This window comes from Sapajus apella, unplaced genomic scaffold (assembly GCF_009761245.1).
Source record: "Sapajus apella isolate SASKATOON/1434 unplaced genomic scaffold, GSC_monkey_1.0 scaffold7, whole genome shotgun sequence".
Lineage (NCBI taxonomy): Eukaryota > Metazoa > Chordata > Mammalia > Primates > Cebidae > Sapajus > Sapajus apella.
Genome location: NW_022436947.1, coordinates 20,118,392 through 20,135,374, shown reverse-complemented (window position 1 = coordinate 20,135,374; position 16,983 = coordinate 20,118,392). Strand labels below are relative to the sequence as shown.

General features: G+C 38.5%; 1 protein-coding gene across 1 annotated transcript in view; it reads left to right on the top strand.

Annotated features, from left to right (window-relative positions):
* Positions 1 to 292: 292 nt before the first annotated feature.
* Positions 293 to 16,983, top strand: part of CPED1 (cadherin like and PC-esterase domain containing 1) — a 306,287-nt gene continuing 289,596 nt past the window's right edge. The window contains exons 1-3 of the mRNA XM_032276171.1: positions 293 to 1,515; positions 1,811 to 1,879; positions 1,996 to 2,475. Of these exons, the coding sequence (XP_032132062.1) occupies positions 2,227 to 2,475 (249 nt within the window). The 5' untranslated portion in view covers positions 293 to 1,515; positions 1,811 to 1,879; positions 1,996 to 2,226. The remainder of the gene's footprint in view (positions 1,516 to 1,810; positions 1,880 to 1,995; positions 2,476 to 16,983) is intronic.

Sequence of the window (16,983 nt, the reverse complement as noted above, 5' to 3'; positions counted from 1 at the left end):
TCATAATTCTTATTATCTCTCAGATCACATTACATCCACCAAAACTATATGTCCTGCAACACCATTGTTTAGCCATTTTCTCTTAAAGCTCTTTTGGCTTCTAAAAGTGAAGCATCACTTTATTTTTCTCTACTCCATTTGTCATGAGATTAAAGACTCTGAACCTATAAATAAAATAATATTAAAGCCACTGGAGGTGATACATGCAAGGGCTTGGGATAAATCCACCGTCCGTGTGGATATTTCTTCTGTAATATATGAATTAATTTGTTCTATAAGGCGTTAAAAGGGTTTCTCACAAGAACTTCAGATGCCCAGTTCTCTGAATCTGTGATAGCTGGACACCCCTAGGGGGCGCTCCGTTTCTCAAAATACAAGCGGCTGACAGCAGCGTGCCCCTGGGTGGGGCTCACTCTAGGGGTGTGGCCTCACGGGAGAACCTCAGCCCACAAGAATTTGGCTTAGAAACAAGTTTGAAAACCTCTTCAGATCCAGAGCCTTTAAATAATGCCTGCTATGAGCCTAAGACAGCCCTGGGTATCCAGAGTTCGCAAAGCAAGGACTGGGAGAGGGAGCAACATGCACTAGACTGATTTCCTTTCCCCTTGAGAGCCTCAGCAAAAGTGGATGGGGGTTTGCAGAATTGCGCTACTAGCAGCGTCCTCCCGAAGGTCTGCACATAATTCGATTAAGCTGATTCTGGACAAAGCCCACCGTGTACCTTTATCTACTGGGCAAAAGTTAACCCCCGACACCTGCAATGATCAACTCATTTCAGGAGCAAAATGTCAGGCCATAAAGTGTCAGGTCATTGAGAGACCAAACTATAGTCCAGGAAAGGAGTAATGAGAACATCTGTGACATGAGTTCGATTCTAAGGCACAGGGGCGACTGAGTAGTTCTGATGCTTGCTGTCTGAGGTCCAGACAGTACTCGTGACCCCCTTATCCTCAGAAGCGTAACCACAATACCCTGGAGTGAAGAAACTCCCAATCACTCATGGAGTCCACTTTAGTTTTGCCCTCGACCTTTGTCACCAATTGGCTGAGGCTATTTGTTTTTACAATTCTGTATTAGGAAAAAGAAGTTGTATAGAAGATCAGACATCAGATATGCTTCTGAATTCTGCAGCTCTGGGTGGGCGGCCTCATTTGGGGTTAGGCTAGCTGCTGCTTCCAACGTGGGAAGCCCACCGTTTTGGAGCGAGAGCTGACAGCGCGGCTCCAGCAGCCCCCAGGGCCGGAGGAGCCCGGCCTTAGCTCCGCCCCGCTCAGCCCGGCCCGGGTGGCTGCGATGCCGAGGTCCTCTGCTCTCGCTGGGCGTGCAGCGGGCGCGCGCGCGCGTGTGTTTGTGTGTCTGCGTGTGTGTGTGTGTCTGTGTGTGTGTGTGTGTGTGTGTGTATGTTAGATGAATTGGAGTCATACGTCTGGGTGTTTCCTTCCGAGTGGTTTTGATCAGCAATCCATTAGGAAATCATGAAAACTTTTTTTTTTCTGGCTAAAGGATGAAAACTGAGTAAGTACATAAAACTTTGAACTTGAAACGGAATGAAACAAATACAAGCAAAAACCCTGACAGTACCCATGTCCATTCAAATCGTGTATGCCCTTTTTATGTTAAAAGCCGTGAACGCTTACAGGACAGTGGGAATTTAAAACTAAATGAAGGTGAGCATACAAAAGGCTGAAAGCAAGACTGCTTTAAAAACCGGAGGAAAATTGAGGAACTGCTAAGGCAACCTGGCCTGCGTTCAGCTGTGCAACAGGCACTTTGGGTTTTAACCTTTTGCATTCTTCATTGCTGTTTTCAGACTCCAGATTTACTATGGTGTTGTTTTCTCCCTTCCTGCAAAGCTGAGGCAGAGTCGGAAACCTTTACTGTGAGTTTAAAGATGTCAACATAAGGTATTAGTGGAGGCAACAGTTTGGCAGCCTGGGGTACACTCAGGTTATTCGTTACAACTATTATTATTCTGATGTCTTTTTTTAAACTCAGGTCATCCACTTTTGACTGTCATTCATGGAAGAGCTCTTTTTAAATGCCTCAGACTTTCGGGACCTATGATTCCTTGGCACAACCCTTTGGAAAATTCTTAAGCAGGGATGAAGCAAACTTGATTGGAGTTGTGGAAAAAGAAGACAGATTAGTATTTTTCATGCCGACAAAAAATAGCTGCTATGACTTTTCCCGCAACGTGGACAGGGGCCAAGTGAAGCTGAACTGGTCATGGTCTGTCGCCCAGTGTTCCCTTGTCGTCGGCGATTTTGCCCCCGACCCTTCTTGGTGGGCTTGGTGGTAGCAGTCTGTCTCTTCTACCAGACTCTGACCCTCCGAGGGACGAGGAAGCTCACAGCCGCTGGCCCTGGGGCTGTCCCACAGACATCCATTGAAACCCAGGCAAGCAGATGCAAGAAAGGATTCTCCCAGGACAAACAGTGCTTCCTTCTCTCTGGTAATGCCGAGGAAACCAGAAAGGTAAGGCTCTCATAAGCTTCATAGAGACAATTTCTGCAAAGACAGCAATCTGCTTCTCTGTTCTTTCTGTAAAACTAAAATTAACTTCCATGAGGTCTGAAAGGGATCCAGAGTGTAAACAGCCTAGAGAGTGACCTGTGACAGAGAAACACGTTACATAAGCTTCAACTTCTTATAGTTACTTCCAGAAAGTTCTGGCCTTACTTTATCTCTTAGGATTTCACTTCATTTCAGTGGAATAAAGTAGACAGTTTGGAGGAGGGGTAAAGTGATATGAATTCTTTCTAAAATGTCAGGATTCTAAGACATCTGAGGATTTACAATTCAAAACCATAAATCAAAGATTCAAAAACTTTGATAAACCTTGAGTGTTTCTTTTCTCCAGGCAGTCAGTATGAGTGCCCAGACCATACCAGACTCAAAGATACTCCAAAGTTTTATTTTATAATTAGCTAGATCGATTCGATTCTTAATTGGTGACCACATCTCTAAAGCAATATATTTACTTCTAAAGCATTTAAAGTAATAGTATAATAGGTTTCTTCAAAACAGTTGATATACTGTTTTACTGTTTATAGAACCAGGGAAATACAGATTATTCTATGTTTATATTATTCAGGTAAACTACTAACCTTGTCAAGAGTTGAAAAAAAAAACACAGAAAACACACAAAATAACACAGAATCCCATGCATGCCAGTAAAATAATAACCTATAAAATAATCGACTGTAAAACAGAATATGAACAAAGAAAAAGAAAAGAACTCCACCCCCAAAAAATCGTGGTGGCAAAGCTACTAAATTTCAATGGTACAGCAAGTAGTATTGTAGCAACATAATTGAGGGCTCTGTAAGTAGCATCTTATATCTACAGTAGATTCCAGTCGATCTTATGATCCCAGTTACCATTTGAATTAGAATTTCCCCTTGAACATCAGCTCTGTTGCTACCATGATTACCAACACATCCGCAATTGACCAGCATCACTTGTTCACTTATTTTAAAAACACTTTTATTTATTTTGTTTCAGACTATTGCCCTGTGTGACAGGTACAGTAGGTATTATTGTCATCATTTTATGAACAAGGAGCCTGACCACGTGGTTAGCATTATGACATGATGCATCCCCAGAGCAATAGCTACCAAGCTGTTTGGTTCCTACTACAGGGCTGAGGCTCTAAATGAAAGTAAATTCAAAGCCCTTGTAACAACTTTTGAAACCACAACTACAAGAAATTATTGAAATACAAAATAACATTAAGTTAAAACAAAGAAAATGTGAAACTTTTAATTGACTTCATTTGTTATCTGTAATACCAAGGAATATCTATGACAAAGAATAGCAGATAATATAAGTAGAAACACTTTAAAATGAAATGGCAACTGAAATTGCGTATCTATTTTTAGGCACAGTAAAGTGATTGAGGAATGTGTATTTTTGTTGTTGTTGTTAATTTATACTAGCATTAACTTTTTTTCTTTTCCTGAATACATCACAGTTACAATGGATGTAAAGTGATTGTTAAAATCATTTCTTATTCATTTCTAATATTGAGAAATGCAATTTCTTCAAAAATAGTTGAGATAGTCTTGCTATTAAATGCCTAAAATTTTTGCGAAGAATTTTGAATGGAAAGGTTTTATTCATGAACTTAACAGCTTTCTTATTCCCCTTCTTCACTCTGTGTGATTTCTGCTTTGTCTGTAATTTAGGCATATGTTAGCTGTTATTTGTGGGCTGTCATAGAAAATTCCATTTCAACTTTGAATTTCCTACTATTTGTAAACCATCTGAAACTTACTGGCTGCTGGTGTAAAACATTCAGTTGAGAATTTTCTTCACCAAAAATGCCAAATGCATGATGAATTTGGTTTACAAATGATTCACAGTATTAAGTATTTTAATCATGAGCAAGATTCTAAATTTACAATTATAGTTCAGGAGCCTAGTGGATATGACAAGTAGATTTCCAAACATTAGCCATGTCCTTCCATTTTTAACCTATGTCAGCCCCCGGATTAAAGCCATTTTTTATTTGAGACAGAAAGGAAGTGAGAAAGTATCACACACACATTAATTAAAACCAGCTACAAATTAATTCTACTTATGGTATATGTTTCAAAAAAGAGTCAAATCATACTCCAATTTAAATTATTATTCTTTCAGATGGCTAAAATGAAGAGAGAATGTCTTTATCAATATATTGATCATTTTCTAAAATAACTATTTGTGAAGTTCATTAAAAAAAACTGATTAGATGCTATATAGGTTTTCCTGAAAACCTAGAATTAGCTTTGAGGCATTTTATATAAGTAGCATTGTTTCTATCTGTAAATTTTGGATTGTGTTATTACTTTTATTTGCAAACCAATATATTCCTGTTATTAGGACTTTTCTTTAGTCAAATTTTTGCTTTAAGTGTTTTTGAAAGTTACTTAACACAGTTGATTTTGACCGGGGGTTCATGGATTCCAGAATGTATTTAGATGTATAAAATATATATGTCCCTGACATTTTGTGCAAAATACTGTAATGTAGGTGTATGTGCAGATCTTTGGGGGGGAAATTATAGATTTATGTCAGATATTCAGAGTTAAAAACATGCTAAGAACCACTAAAAATGCTTACCAACCAGTATGTTATATGTTAAACTAACTGCCCCTCCAGGATGTGTAAATTGAATCTAGATTTAAAAACCAAAAATGAAAAAAAATCATTATTAAAGACTTCAACTTAGCATATTAAAACAAGTATTTCAGTGAACGTTTTAGTGTTTACAGGGATAAACATTCAGAAACCAAAGTAAATACACAGAAATGAAAACTTCTTGGATCAGAATTTTTACTCATTGAATAAGCAATACATATTTCTCAGCCTTTTTTTGTTGCAGTTGTGTCTATGAGAAGACCTTTTGTACTTTATCAGCCTCCTAACGGAGGGTTCTGTACTAACAAATATTTGATGATGGGTGACTTTACCCTCTACACTTTTACACATGGGATCTGGTTCAATGTCTCAAGCTGTTTTCAGTATGGATTGAGATCATGGTATAGTATATGCCAACTTTCCACAGTAAGGAAGTACTCTCCCTCTTTCTTGCCAAACTTTAATTCATTTTTCCATATGAATAATCCAAAGGGCCTGGCTAAACAAATGTATTTTTGTCACTTCTTCTGAATTTTCTCCCAATGTTAGTAGTTTAAATATTGCCTACAACCTGCCAAGTCTTAACATTATTTCAATTTAATATATAAACATAGATGTGTTGTCTTCATCAAAGTAGGGCACTCAATAGATTTATCTATTTTATAGCATCTAACACTTTAACATTTCATATCACAGGAAGCACATTAAATTATGAACAGAAACAATGAAAGAAAATATCCTTAGTATATGCTCCTTTAATGGAAACTTTGCTATTTGGGGAATACATTTATGCTCACCATAGCCATGTGTTTCTGATTACCTCCTGTTGATGGCTCCAAAATGAGAACCACTATTTTGTTGACTGTTGCTTGACTATTCATTTCCCATGTATTCATGACTCTCCCTTCTCTTTCAATGACCATTCTATATGATATCTACTTTCTCAAGGACCCAAACAGAGCCCAATGCAAATAAGTGAATGTTCTTAATTGAAAATGATCTAATTAATCTTGTTTGCATTTCTAATGGTAAATTTAACATTAGAAAATTTCTTAAAAATTCCTTACTTGGCTCAGGTTTTCTAGAAATAGATCTGGAGGCAAATACTTGCATGCTAACACCTTAATGGATAATGCAATCCCAGGGACACAGGAGTGAGGAAAGAACAGAGTAGGGAGAACAGACACAAAGGAGTACATTATTGCTAGTCATTTCCAGAGAGGCTTTCTTCAACCACCACGTCTCGGTACAGGTGCTGGCCAAAAGGAGCAGAAAGGACAAGCAATTAATCCCCTGATCTCTTCTTCTGTCTTTTATTGATTGGAGTCCCTCTCATGGTACTTACAGGTTTAGTTACCTGGCTTTTCAGGGCATACACTAGAGAAGCTAGCACTTTGCTGGGTGTGGTCCTGCAGGTGCAAAGGTGAGGTGAATCCTCCTTTTCAATCAGTACCGTGAGTAGGCGCTTTCAGGTCTGTAGTGCAGAGACAGTGAAAACATTATCTTTAGTTTGATGACCACAACGATGACGAATAATGCCCACTAGAGGGGTAGATGAGGCAATGTGATCTACTAACCACTGAGACAGTAGTTTGATAATTTTGCTTTCTAGAAATCCACCAAAAATCCAGCAAAAATTCTCACACTCTTGGGAAGAGGCCTCTCTTCTTTTATATAAAAATGTTGTAATTATCTCACTGAGAATCCTCCTTCTCAACTGAAAAAAGAACCCCACAGAACCTTGCTTCATCTCTACACTTTCTCTTCCCGATATCTTTCATTTATTCATTCTTTTTCATTCATTTAGTAAATATTTATTGAGCAATTTGTATATATTAGCCTCTTTATAAGATACTAGTGATACAGAAATAAAATCTTCTGTGAGACAGACAAGTAAATTAACACAGTGTTAGGAAACTGATAATTACAAGACTACTTTTTGAATGTTGAAAAGAAACTAGAGAGGGTAGAGAAAAAAAGTATTACAAGTCAGTCAAATAGTCCATATATGCAAATAAAAAATGAAATAGGCAGATAGTCTGATACATTTGGAGAATTCAATGTATTTGTTTTGCTCTGTATGTGTGTGTGTGTGTGTGTGTGTGTGTGTGTGTGTGTGTGTGGTGGTGGTGTTGATGGAAGCCAGAAGACAAATACACAAGGTAGAAAATTCAGCAGGTCTGGATGTTGGAAATGTGCACATGATAAAGATCCTGGATTCTATTCCAAAGACAGCAGAGACTCCCTGAAGAATGTTAAGCAAAGATTGGCATAAATAGATAAGCGTATTAGAGAGAACAGTATGAACACACATTGCAGAATGGACTGGAGTAGAATCGAACGCAGGGAGACCAGTTGGTACGCTGTTTCAAAATGCCTCTTCTTTGCCAAATCTTACTTTCCATATAGGTTCTTGAACGCCCCTTTTCGACCTTTTCCAAAACTGGCTCCACAATTACCCTCTATTACTTATAATACTGACAATTCCAAATATTTCCTCCTGCCAGCAAACATGTTTAGAACTAATAAAACAATACACTTTCTTTGTACCTGGCAATCTACCTAGTATAATATGCTCCCTGTCTCTCTACTTCCCTTCAGAGAAACTGCAATTTGTTCTCTTTGCATGTACTTCCTGGTCACCTCTTCCTATTCCTTATGCTTTACATTTGGTCCTCTCTACTGAAACCTCTCTTGGTGAACTTCTTACTACCAAATCTAATGCTCTATTTTCAGTCTATATCCTTCTTCTCTGAGGCATCTTCTGCTGTTGGGCAGTGCCTCTTTCTTGAAATTTCCTCTTTGAATTCCAGAACACAACAAGGTTATTCTGAAAAACTTGTAGTCACCTTTAGAGTTCATTTCCTCTCTCTGATGATAAAGGTAGACATTTCCAATCTTACGTCCTTGGAGCTTTGTATTGTTTTATGCTTTTCCTTGATGAATGTATTAATTTTGCCTACTGCTAATTTTCATCCTGTTACCTTTTTCTAGAATATTACAAAATACAACAAAAATTTTAAAAATTTATTTCACAAATTTAATGTCCAAATCAATGACTCCTCTTAACCTTCTTATTTCGATGAATAGGACCTGACACTCAACCACCATTTATCTAGGTTTTAAACCTCTGATATTTTTTTGCTTCTTCCCCATACCTTGTTCCTCACCAAATCCATCTGGCCTGGCTCCTTACCAAATGTGAGACCTGCCACTGAGCCACATGGCCAGCTCCAAATTAGAAAGGTCACAACATTCCTTTTCCTCCTCCTCCTCTTCCTTCTTCTTCTTCCTCTTCATAAGACTGGAGTACTGGCTCACATCTGTAATCCCAGCACTTTGGGAGGCTGAGGCAAAAGGATCACTTAAGTCCAGGAGTTCAAGACCAGTCTAAGCAACATGGGGTGACACTGTCCTTACAAAAAGTTTTAAAAAACTATCTGGGATTGATGGCATGTGCCTGGAGCCCCAGCTACTCAAAAGGCTGAGGCGGGACGCTTGCTTGAGCCTGGGATGTTGAGGCTGCAGTGGGCTATGATTATGCCACTGCACTCTAGCCTGGGTGACAGAGCAAGCCCCTGTCTCAAAAAGAAAAAAAAATTCTCCTTAACATGTTTTTAATAGAGGTTAAAGAAACACATATTATAAAATTTACCCTCTTAACCATTTTTAAGTATATAGTTAAGTAGTAATTATCATATTTACATTGTTGTATAAAGTCCAAAACATTCTTGCCTTGTTTACAGCCCTGATTCAGGACCATTAGTCTCAGCCAGCTTGCATGTTGCTTCCTCTTCTCCTTGGCATCTGGCCCAGACCTAGATTTCCTCCTTGTGGTTTATATACTGCCTGTAGACATGGTGCTCCTTTTTTAGTTCTAACTTCTAATTTCTCTCTGGGACCATGCTCTGAATTTAGCACATTATACTATTATAATTTTAGTAAATATCACATTAGTACAGCCTTTATAACTATGTCAAGTAGAATTTTCTCTAGCCCTCCAAATTAATTCAGATAAGAGTTCATCAGATTCCAAAATCTTGGTGTCTACCTTCACAAACTCAATGCTATGTCCTCATTGCCACTAACCTAGACTCGTTCAGTGATTTAACTAGTTACTCCTCCATCTGCCTGCATATTTTATGCAGGCTGTGCACAAGTCCCATAATACCTCTGCTGAAAGCCTTTAGGAGTGGTAACGTTGAGCACACTCAATTAAGTAGAGACCATTCTGATCCTGGCATGTCCCAACATACTTTTCCAGCCTATCTCCACCCTTTCTCTACATGCAATCCATCATCCAGCCAACAGCCTGTTCTCTAAAATCCAACATATCTCCCTGTGTCAGGAGTCTCCTCCAGGGAGCTTTCCCTAGTCAATACCTCTAGAAACCGTCCTGATCATTCTTAAAGGTTTCGAGAGCCTATGAAGTTTCATCTCCTTCATCACAGCAGCCCTTATCTCCATAAGTGGATATGTGCTTAAACATCCCTAATAAAACTTGTGTTTCATTATAATTATTTATAAATGAAGGAACATTAGAATGTTAGAACTGCAAGTAAGTTAGAGATGATAAATTTCAACATCTTTCTTTATTGAGGAAAATGAAGGCCATGGAAAGAAAGTGCCTCTCTCAAAGTATCGTAAGTTCATAGGACAGGACTGGACTGAGACTAATGTCCTTTCTATTTTATTATAGCCCCATATGCTAACTCCACTCGTTGGTATTATGGGTTGAATTGTGTCCCCCACCCCAGAAAAGATATGTTGGAGCCCTAAACTCTAATATCTCAGAATATGACCTTACTTGGAAATAGGGTTATTGCAGATATAATTAGTTAAGATGAGACCACACTGAAGTAAGATGGCCCCTAATCCAAAATGACTGGTGTTATAAGAAGACAGCAGGCCCGACGTGGTGGCTCACACCTGTAATCCTAGCACTTTGGGAGGCCGAGGTGGGTGGATCTGGGAGGCCGAAGTGGGTGGATCACTCGATGTCAGGAGTTCGAGACCAGCCTGGCCAACCCCTTAAACCTCATCTCTACTAAAAATACAAAAAAATAGCAGGGAGTGGTGGCAGGTATCTGTAACCCCAGCTATTTGGTAGGCTGAGGCAGGAGAATTGCTTGAACCCATGAGGCAGAGGTTGCAATGAGCCAAGATCGTGCCAGTGCACTCCAGTCTGGGTAACAAGAGTGAAACTCTATCTCAAAGAAAAAAAGAAGAAGACAGCATATGAAGACAGAGACATATAGGAGAATACCATGTAATGTTGAAGGCAGAGATTGGAGTCATGCAGCTACACGCTAAAGGACACAAAAGATTGCAGCAACCCCCCAGAAACTCAAGCTAGTCAATGAAGGATTCCTTCCCAAGTTTCAGAGGAAGGATGGCACCTCTGACACTGTTATTTCAGGCTTCTAGCCTCCAGAATTGTGAGACTTAATAAGTAAGTTTCTCTTGTTTTAAATCATCTGGCTTCAAATACATTGTTACAGCAGCTCTAGGAAACTAATAAATTTGGCAAGGCAGAATAGTTAAGCACATGAACACTGCATTCAAATTAATACCATTTGTCACCTTGTTACCTTGGGCACATTTCTTGACCTCTCTAGGATTTACTTTCCTTACCTGGATATGGATATATTATCACCAGCTCCACTATGGATATATTATCACCAACTCCACAAGGCTAGCATGAGCCTTAAGTGAGATAAATCACACAAAGCTCTTAAAGTGTCTGGCAGATAGAAAGCACTCAATAAATATTAACTATCAAAATAATTATTATTTAATTTCCTTGAAGACCCACTCATCTCTGTTGGACCCTATAGACCCTAACATTTGGCCTTCACAAAGTCAGTGAGTAATAAATAATTGCTGCAATGAATGTAAGTCTTTGGATAAGATATGTCTGAGATGAAAGCTTTGTTGCGTTTCTCTTTCTGTCCCCTAGCATCCAAGCTGTTGCCTTTTCACAGTAAAATGAATCTTTTGAATCAAGACCAAACTGAAGGAGGCTGATATATCATTCAGTGTCAGACTTGCTTATCTATAGGCTAGTTCTCAGTTTTGCCGAATCTTTTTATTTATTTAAGTCTGAGATGCAGAGATGAACAGCATGTTATATCTGGGGGTGGGGAAGGGTGAGTTGAGTGCAGATGGGAGGAAAGATACTAAGATTTTGGACCCTGAGTAATGTATCTATTCATTTGTTTATTGTCTGTCTTTCTACATGGAATATAAGCTCCTTCAGATCAAATACTTTATTTGATTGGTTTACTGCTGCATCCCCTGTGTCAAAAGAGTATATGAATAAATAAATGAATGATGAATTTGAATTTGCCAACTCTAGAGCAGGGCCAAGATATGAGAGGAACTCCTTCTCTCCCTCTTTTCTTTCTCTCGCTGAACTCAAAACTCCCCCACTTCTTCTTCCTGTACAAGTATTGTTGAACTCTTTACTGTACTAAGTCTTGGACTGCTGGCTAATGGGAATCATTATGCCATTTCTACATTAAAGTTGATTAATTATCATTGATTAATTAACTATCATTGATTTCTCCTGTTATCAGCTCCTTTGTCTCATTGAAATCCTTAGCCTACAAACATTCTCAAGTATCTAACATAATAATAATAATAGCATCCTTTCCTAATCATTGTGCCTTTCTAATTACATCTATTGATTGATTGATCGATTGATCGATATGGAGTCTCTCTCTGTTGCCCAGGCTGGAGTGCAGTGGTGCGATCTTGGCTCACTGCAACCTCCACCTCCCAGGTTCAAGCAATGCTCCTGCTTCAGCCTCCCAAGTAGCTGGGACTGCAGGTGCACGCCACCACACCCTGCTAATTTTTTGTATTTTAGTATAAACAGAGTTTCACTATGTTGCCCAGGCTGGTGGCAAACTCCTGAGCTCAGGCAATCACCCTGCCTTGGCCTCCCAAAGTACATCTCTTCTTTCTTATCTCATGGTCTCCATCATCTAACATCTATTTCTGTTAAAGAATTTCCATTTTTAACAGATTGATTCTACCTAACATTGAACCTTTTCTTTTATAAATTTTTATATTGTAACTGGATTGGAAGGCGTGGATTTAAAAATCTTGCTGATGGAATCTAAATACAAAAGTCTATGTATAGAAGGCTCTCAAGAGGTGTTGTCAACATACAAACAGGTATGCAACTTTCATGGAATTACTTAGGCTGCCTGATGAGCATTTAATGCATGTGAATTTATCTGAGACAGCTGATTAAAGCTACGTTAAATTTTTTTAATGAAATATGCATATGGGTGAAAAATTGCTCATGAGAGAATTTTAAACAAATTCAAATTTGTTTACATTAGATACATTTTAATGAAGTCTTGATGAAGCTCAAATTTAAACAAGTTATATTGAATTTCATATGTATCAAAGAATTAATCATTTTATAAGTGTCATTCTCTCTCGTTTTTTTCAGATAGTGGCAGATGCGTCTGCTTCTTTCTCCCTCTAAGCAATTCTGTTTCTTGTTTTAATGGAGCTGAAAATTCGTATAAGATAAACCCTCTGACCTGGAAACCACTAGATACACTGACATTATAAAAAGTGCTTCCTGTTATCAACTCTGAGTCTGTGGCCTTTTGGGGTGAAATGAATGTTTTGGTTTTGTTTTTCCCCTTGGCTTCCTTTAGATATTTTTCCCAAGGAATCTGTTCTCACTAAAAGAATGAGCTCATTTTCTAACATGGGATTTATGTTCTGTGGCAGAAACTACACCAAATTTGGAAATTTGCAAAGCAAACAAAGCTTTGTCACCTTTTGCACTTTTTGGAGACTTGTTCAAAATGTAAAATTAGGCTTTTTGACTTATCATATATGGAGTTCAGAGAGGAATATGACCATGAAAGACTGAGTCAGCCATGTATAAGTTGACTAATAGAGGTTGGGGTATTTATGATCCAAAATAATAGATGGATAAAAATAATTATGAAGAAGAGCACATGGATTTGCCATTGCAGAATGGACCTTATCATGTTTCTTGACATATAACTAGCTTTGGTGTCCCTAATCTTTATCTAGGGGTTCTCAATAGGAGCCCCACCAGTTCATTTATAGTGCAGCCCAATCAGAGTAACTTGGTAAGAGAGAAGCTCTGCAGCCTGCATATTACTGCTGAGAATAGATCTTACAATCTCCAGCAAAGCTTTCAATCAAACCTGTTAAGTATATTGAATAAAAAGCCTAGCAGATCATGGGTATGTCGTGGAATACATCGGTCCAAATTCCAGCTTTATCATAGCTATACAACAATTGGCAAATTTTATCTACATTTAAAAATCCTCCATTTTCTTATTGGAAAATGGAACTAACCCCTATTTGTGAGAACTGAATAAAATAATATGTTTGAAAGTATCAAGCATGGTGTTTGCCCAGAGTCTATGTTTAATAAATATTATGTGTGTCCTTTCTTCCCCCGAGAAGCTGGATTTAAGTTCTCATCTCAAAAACAAGCACTCATTATAGGTTACATTATATTTGATTCAATAATGCATATATAGTACATATTTGTCACCCTGTGTTTTCTTCAGTACCTTTTGCTCAGGTAAATATTTAAAGCTGCTTGTCCACTTTCCCCTTTTGCACCTATCAATACCGTCAAATGCAAGCATAGTCCACCGGCTTTCCAGGGATATGCATGATACTTCCTCATCTGCTCAAGAAAGTCACTTTGACTGCCAGTAGTCAGAATGCAGCATATCTTCCCTCATTTATTAAACATCAATTATTCACAAATTTGATATTTTTGTTCTTTTCATAGCTAATTTCTTGTAACATATCTCAGAGCTAATCTTGACAATTGAAGCTGGTAACTGCTGGCCTAAACATTTTTGAGTGTGCCTGAGAGAGGGATTTGGGGTAGCCAAGCTAGGAAAAGAGAGTCAGTGGAGGAAGAAGCCTGATGGTAATGTATAACTATGGGAAGAAAATAGAATTTACTTAAAAAATAATATGGCTCCTGGGTCTTGATATTTCTTATTTCTTTTGGCACAGGAAAAAGTGGGTGGTGTTGAGGTGGTGGTGCAGACTTCTAGAAACCACCAGAACAACCTGTTAAAAGTTCATGTGTCTGAAACAGATCCTGCTGTGACCCATTCACTCTTTCCACGAGAAGGGGAAATTACCCGGGACTGAAATGGGGAATCCCAGTTTCAATAACGAAGAGTGAGTGACTGTGGAGAAGTGACTTCTTTTGGTTTTATTTTCCTAGTCTGTGGTCCAGGGATCAAAATGCCTGTCACAGAGGTGCTATGGGATCTAATTAGACAATTTAGCTGAGAGTATTTTGAAAAACATTGAGATTACAAAAGATGGGGGAATATATATTTTCATATCCAAAAGAATGATATCATTAAAATATTCTCATTGAATTTGGTGCCTCTTGGGAAAAGCAGCACATATGTAACACAAATGTGATTACTGGAAACACTTTTTTTCATTAAAAACTTATAGTATAGTGTGCTATATAAATGCCAAGTTATAAAGTTATGTTTCAAAATGCCACTAGGAGCCCAAAATTGTGCTGCTACAATTGAGTTTCCTCTTGATGTTTCACTATTTCTTTAACAAGCAATACAAAGTATAATAGCATTCCAATAGCTACACAGCCCTAAGCCTACTTCTTCCCTAGTGGAAAATCTAGTATTAATTTAGCCAAAGTGCACAAATGCTTCAGGAAAAATGGAGCAGGAAATTAGCTTTCTATAGCAGTGAAGGAACTACCTGACCTTAGCAAAGCATCAGTCAGAAAGTTGACTTCCATACTGAGCAGTAAACCTTCCCTACTGGACACGCCTAGAGGGCAGAAGTGATTTTGAATGTTTCCCTTTACTCCTCTCTGTGTTATTATCTTTAAGAACTATCTTTTTTTCTGAACAAACAGTGAAAACATTAATAACACATTGGAAACGTCCAATCGTACAAGCTAAACCTACTTATCCAAGAACTACATAAGCTATTTTAAAAGCAGATAGGTTTGAGGCAGAGTTAGTTTTCTTGTGGGGGAGTATATGAGGACAGGGAAGAAAGGAGGTAAGTGTACTATGTTTCTTTTAAAAACAATGATTAAAGTACTACCATGTTTGCTTTAAACAAACTTGTTTTACTGGAGAGCAGATAAACTGTATTTGTGGAAACATGTTCTGTCAGACATATACATTTCAAAAGCTAGAATTGTCTCCTATTTTTCTTATAAAATAATATCTTGAAAGGAAGCCCCTCTTTTGGGATATAAATAGAAGTATGTCTCATTATGCAGTAATGTGCACATAATCCTAAGCACATTTCCAAAGTAACCAAGCATTTATAGTAATGTAACCATACCCTGTGAAATCTAGCATTAAAGCAAAACTTTCCAATAAATTACTGTCAGCTGGATCAGGACAGAGATCAAGTTTACATAATACCTGGTATGTAATATGTTGAATGAATGGATGAATGAGATCTAGTGTAAGTTTGTGCTGTATATTCAATATAGAGCTCTCTGTGGTGGTCAGCAGTCCCTGAATTCTTCTTTCGTACTTTCCATTTGGCTTTTAAACTCTGATTACTCCCAAACAACCTCCCTACCCAGGTCTTTCTTCATTCAAAACATGTCTTCACCTCCTGCTTTCCTGAGAAGACCAAAGCAATTTGATTGAGCATCTAAGACATGGTTTCCACTTTACACTTGCCTGAGACCTACTGCTAGACCATTTAAGAATACACTAGCAATCTAGGAAGGGAACTTCCTTCTCCAACCAGCCACAAAAGAAAGCCAAAACCTATTCTGGAACATATTTGGTCCCACAAAGAAAGGATTAGAAAGTTTAGGGACTTGAAAAGTTGCCATCAGTATTAGATGATGTCTTATTCCTTCCTTTAGAAAACAGTGCTTATATTTGGGGATTTTAGATATTGGCATTTCCTGCCAGTTTTTGACTGTGGAAGCAAGAAGTTGGCCATCTGATATTTAAACATTCTAGAATGAATATGTAATTTGAAGACCTCCAGAGTTGATTTTGAAAGAATATGTGAGGTTGTCTTATGATGTGTTAGTGTGATTGTGCAGCATCTGGCAACATGAGTAGGAACAGGTAGACAGGGTAGGGTGGGGGGACCTCCCAAGGTAAAGCATGAGAGGGAGGGTTCTTGGAGCTCAGTCAGGTTGGAGAAAGTGTTATCCAGGGTTGTCTCAAGGGAGACCAAGGTTGCATGTCAGTAATGGCCAGTAAGCTGAAAGGACCAGATAAGAAGGCCACGGAGAGTGAATAGTGAATAGCAATGAGGGTGCTAAGAGTAAGCAAGAAAACAGAATGAATGCCCAGGCATAAATGTGTGCTGAAGGAAACTCGGTCTATTTCTTTTATGTGGAATGTGGTGCCTCTTCCCCACATTCTTCTTAACACTGTGGTCTCTCCATGAATAGGATAAGGCAGTGTTTCTCTGGGTTTGCCAGGTATGTGCCCCTATTCTGCAGCTCTTCATTCGACAAGAAGTGGAGCAGATCTTTGCCGCCCTGAAGATGCAGAGTCACCTGAATGGAATATGTTGGCTATCTACCCTTAACCATCTGTTCAGCTCAAGGAAGCCCTGGATTTCTGGGGAAAATCCCAATGAACTGGTTGATACATGCATATTAATGCCAAGGGGAGAAGACAGGAGCCAGAGATGCTATTCTTGGGATTGACAATGTTAAACAGTTGAAATGGGCTTAGAACCTATCCTCCTCCTCCAGGGGGTATAAGTGTGGTGACTGGATAGGCAGTGGATGGAGAATCTCTTAATCCCCAACTCAGTGCCTGAATTCGACCCTTACATCCGGCAGGTGTTCCATTA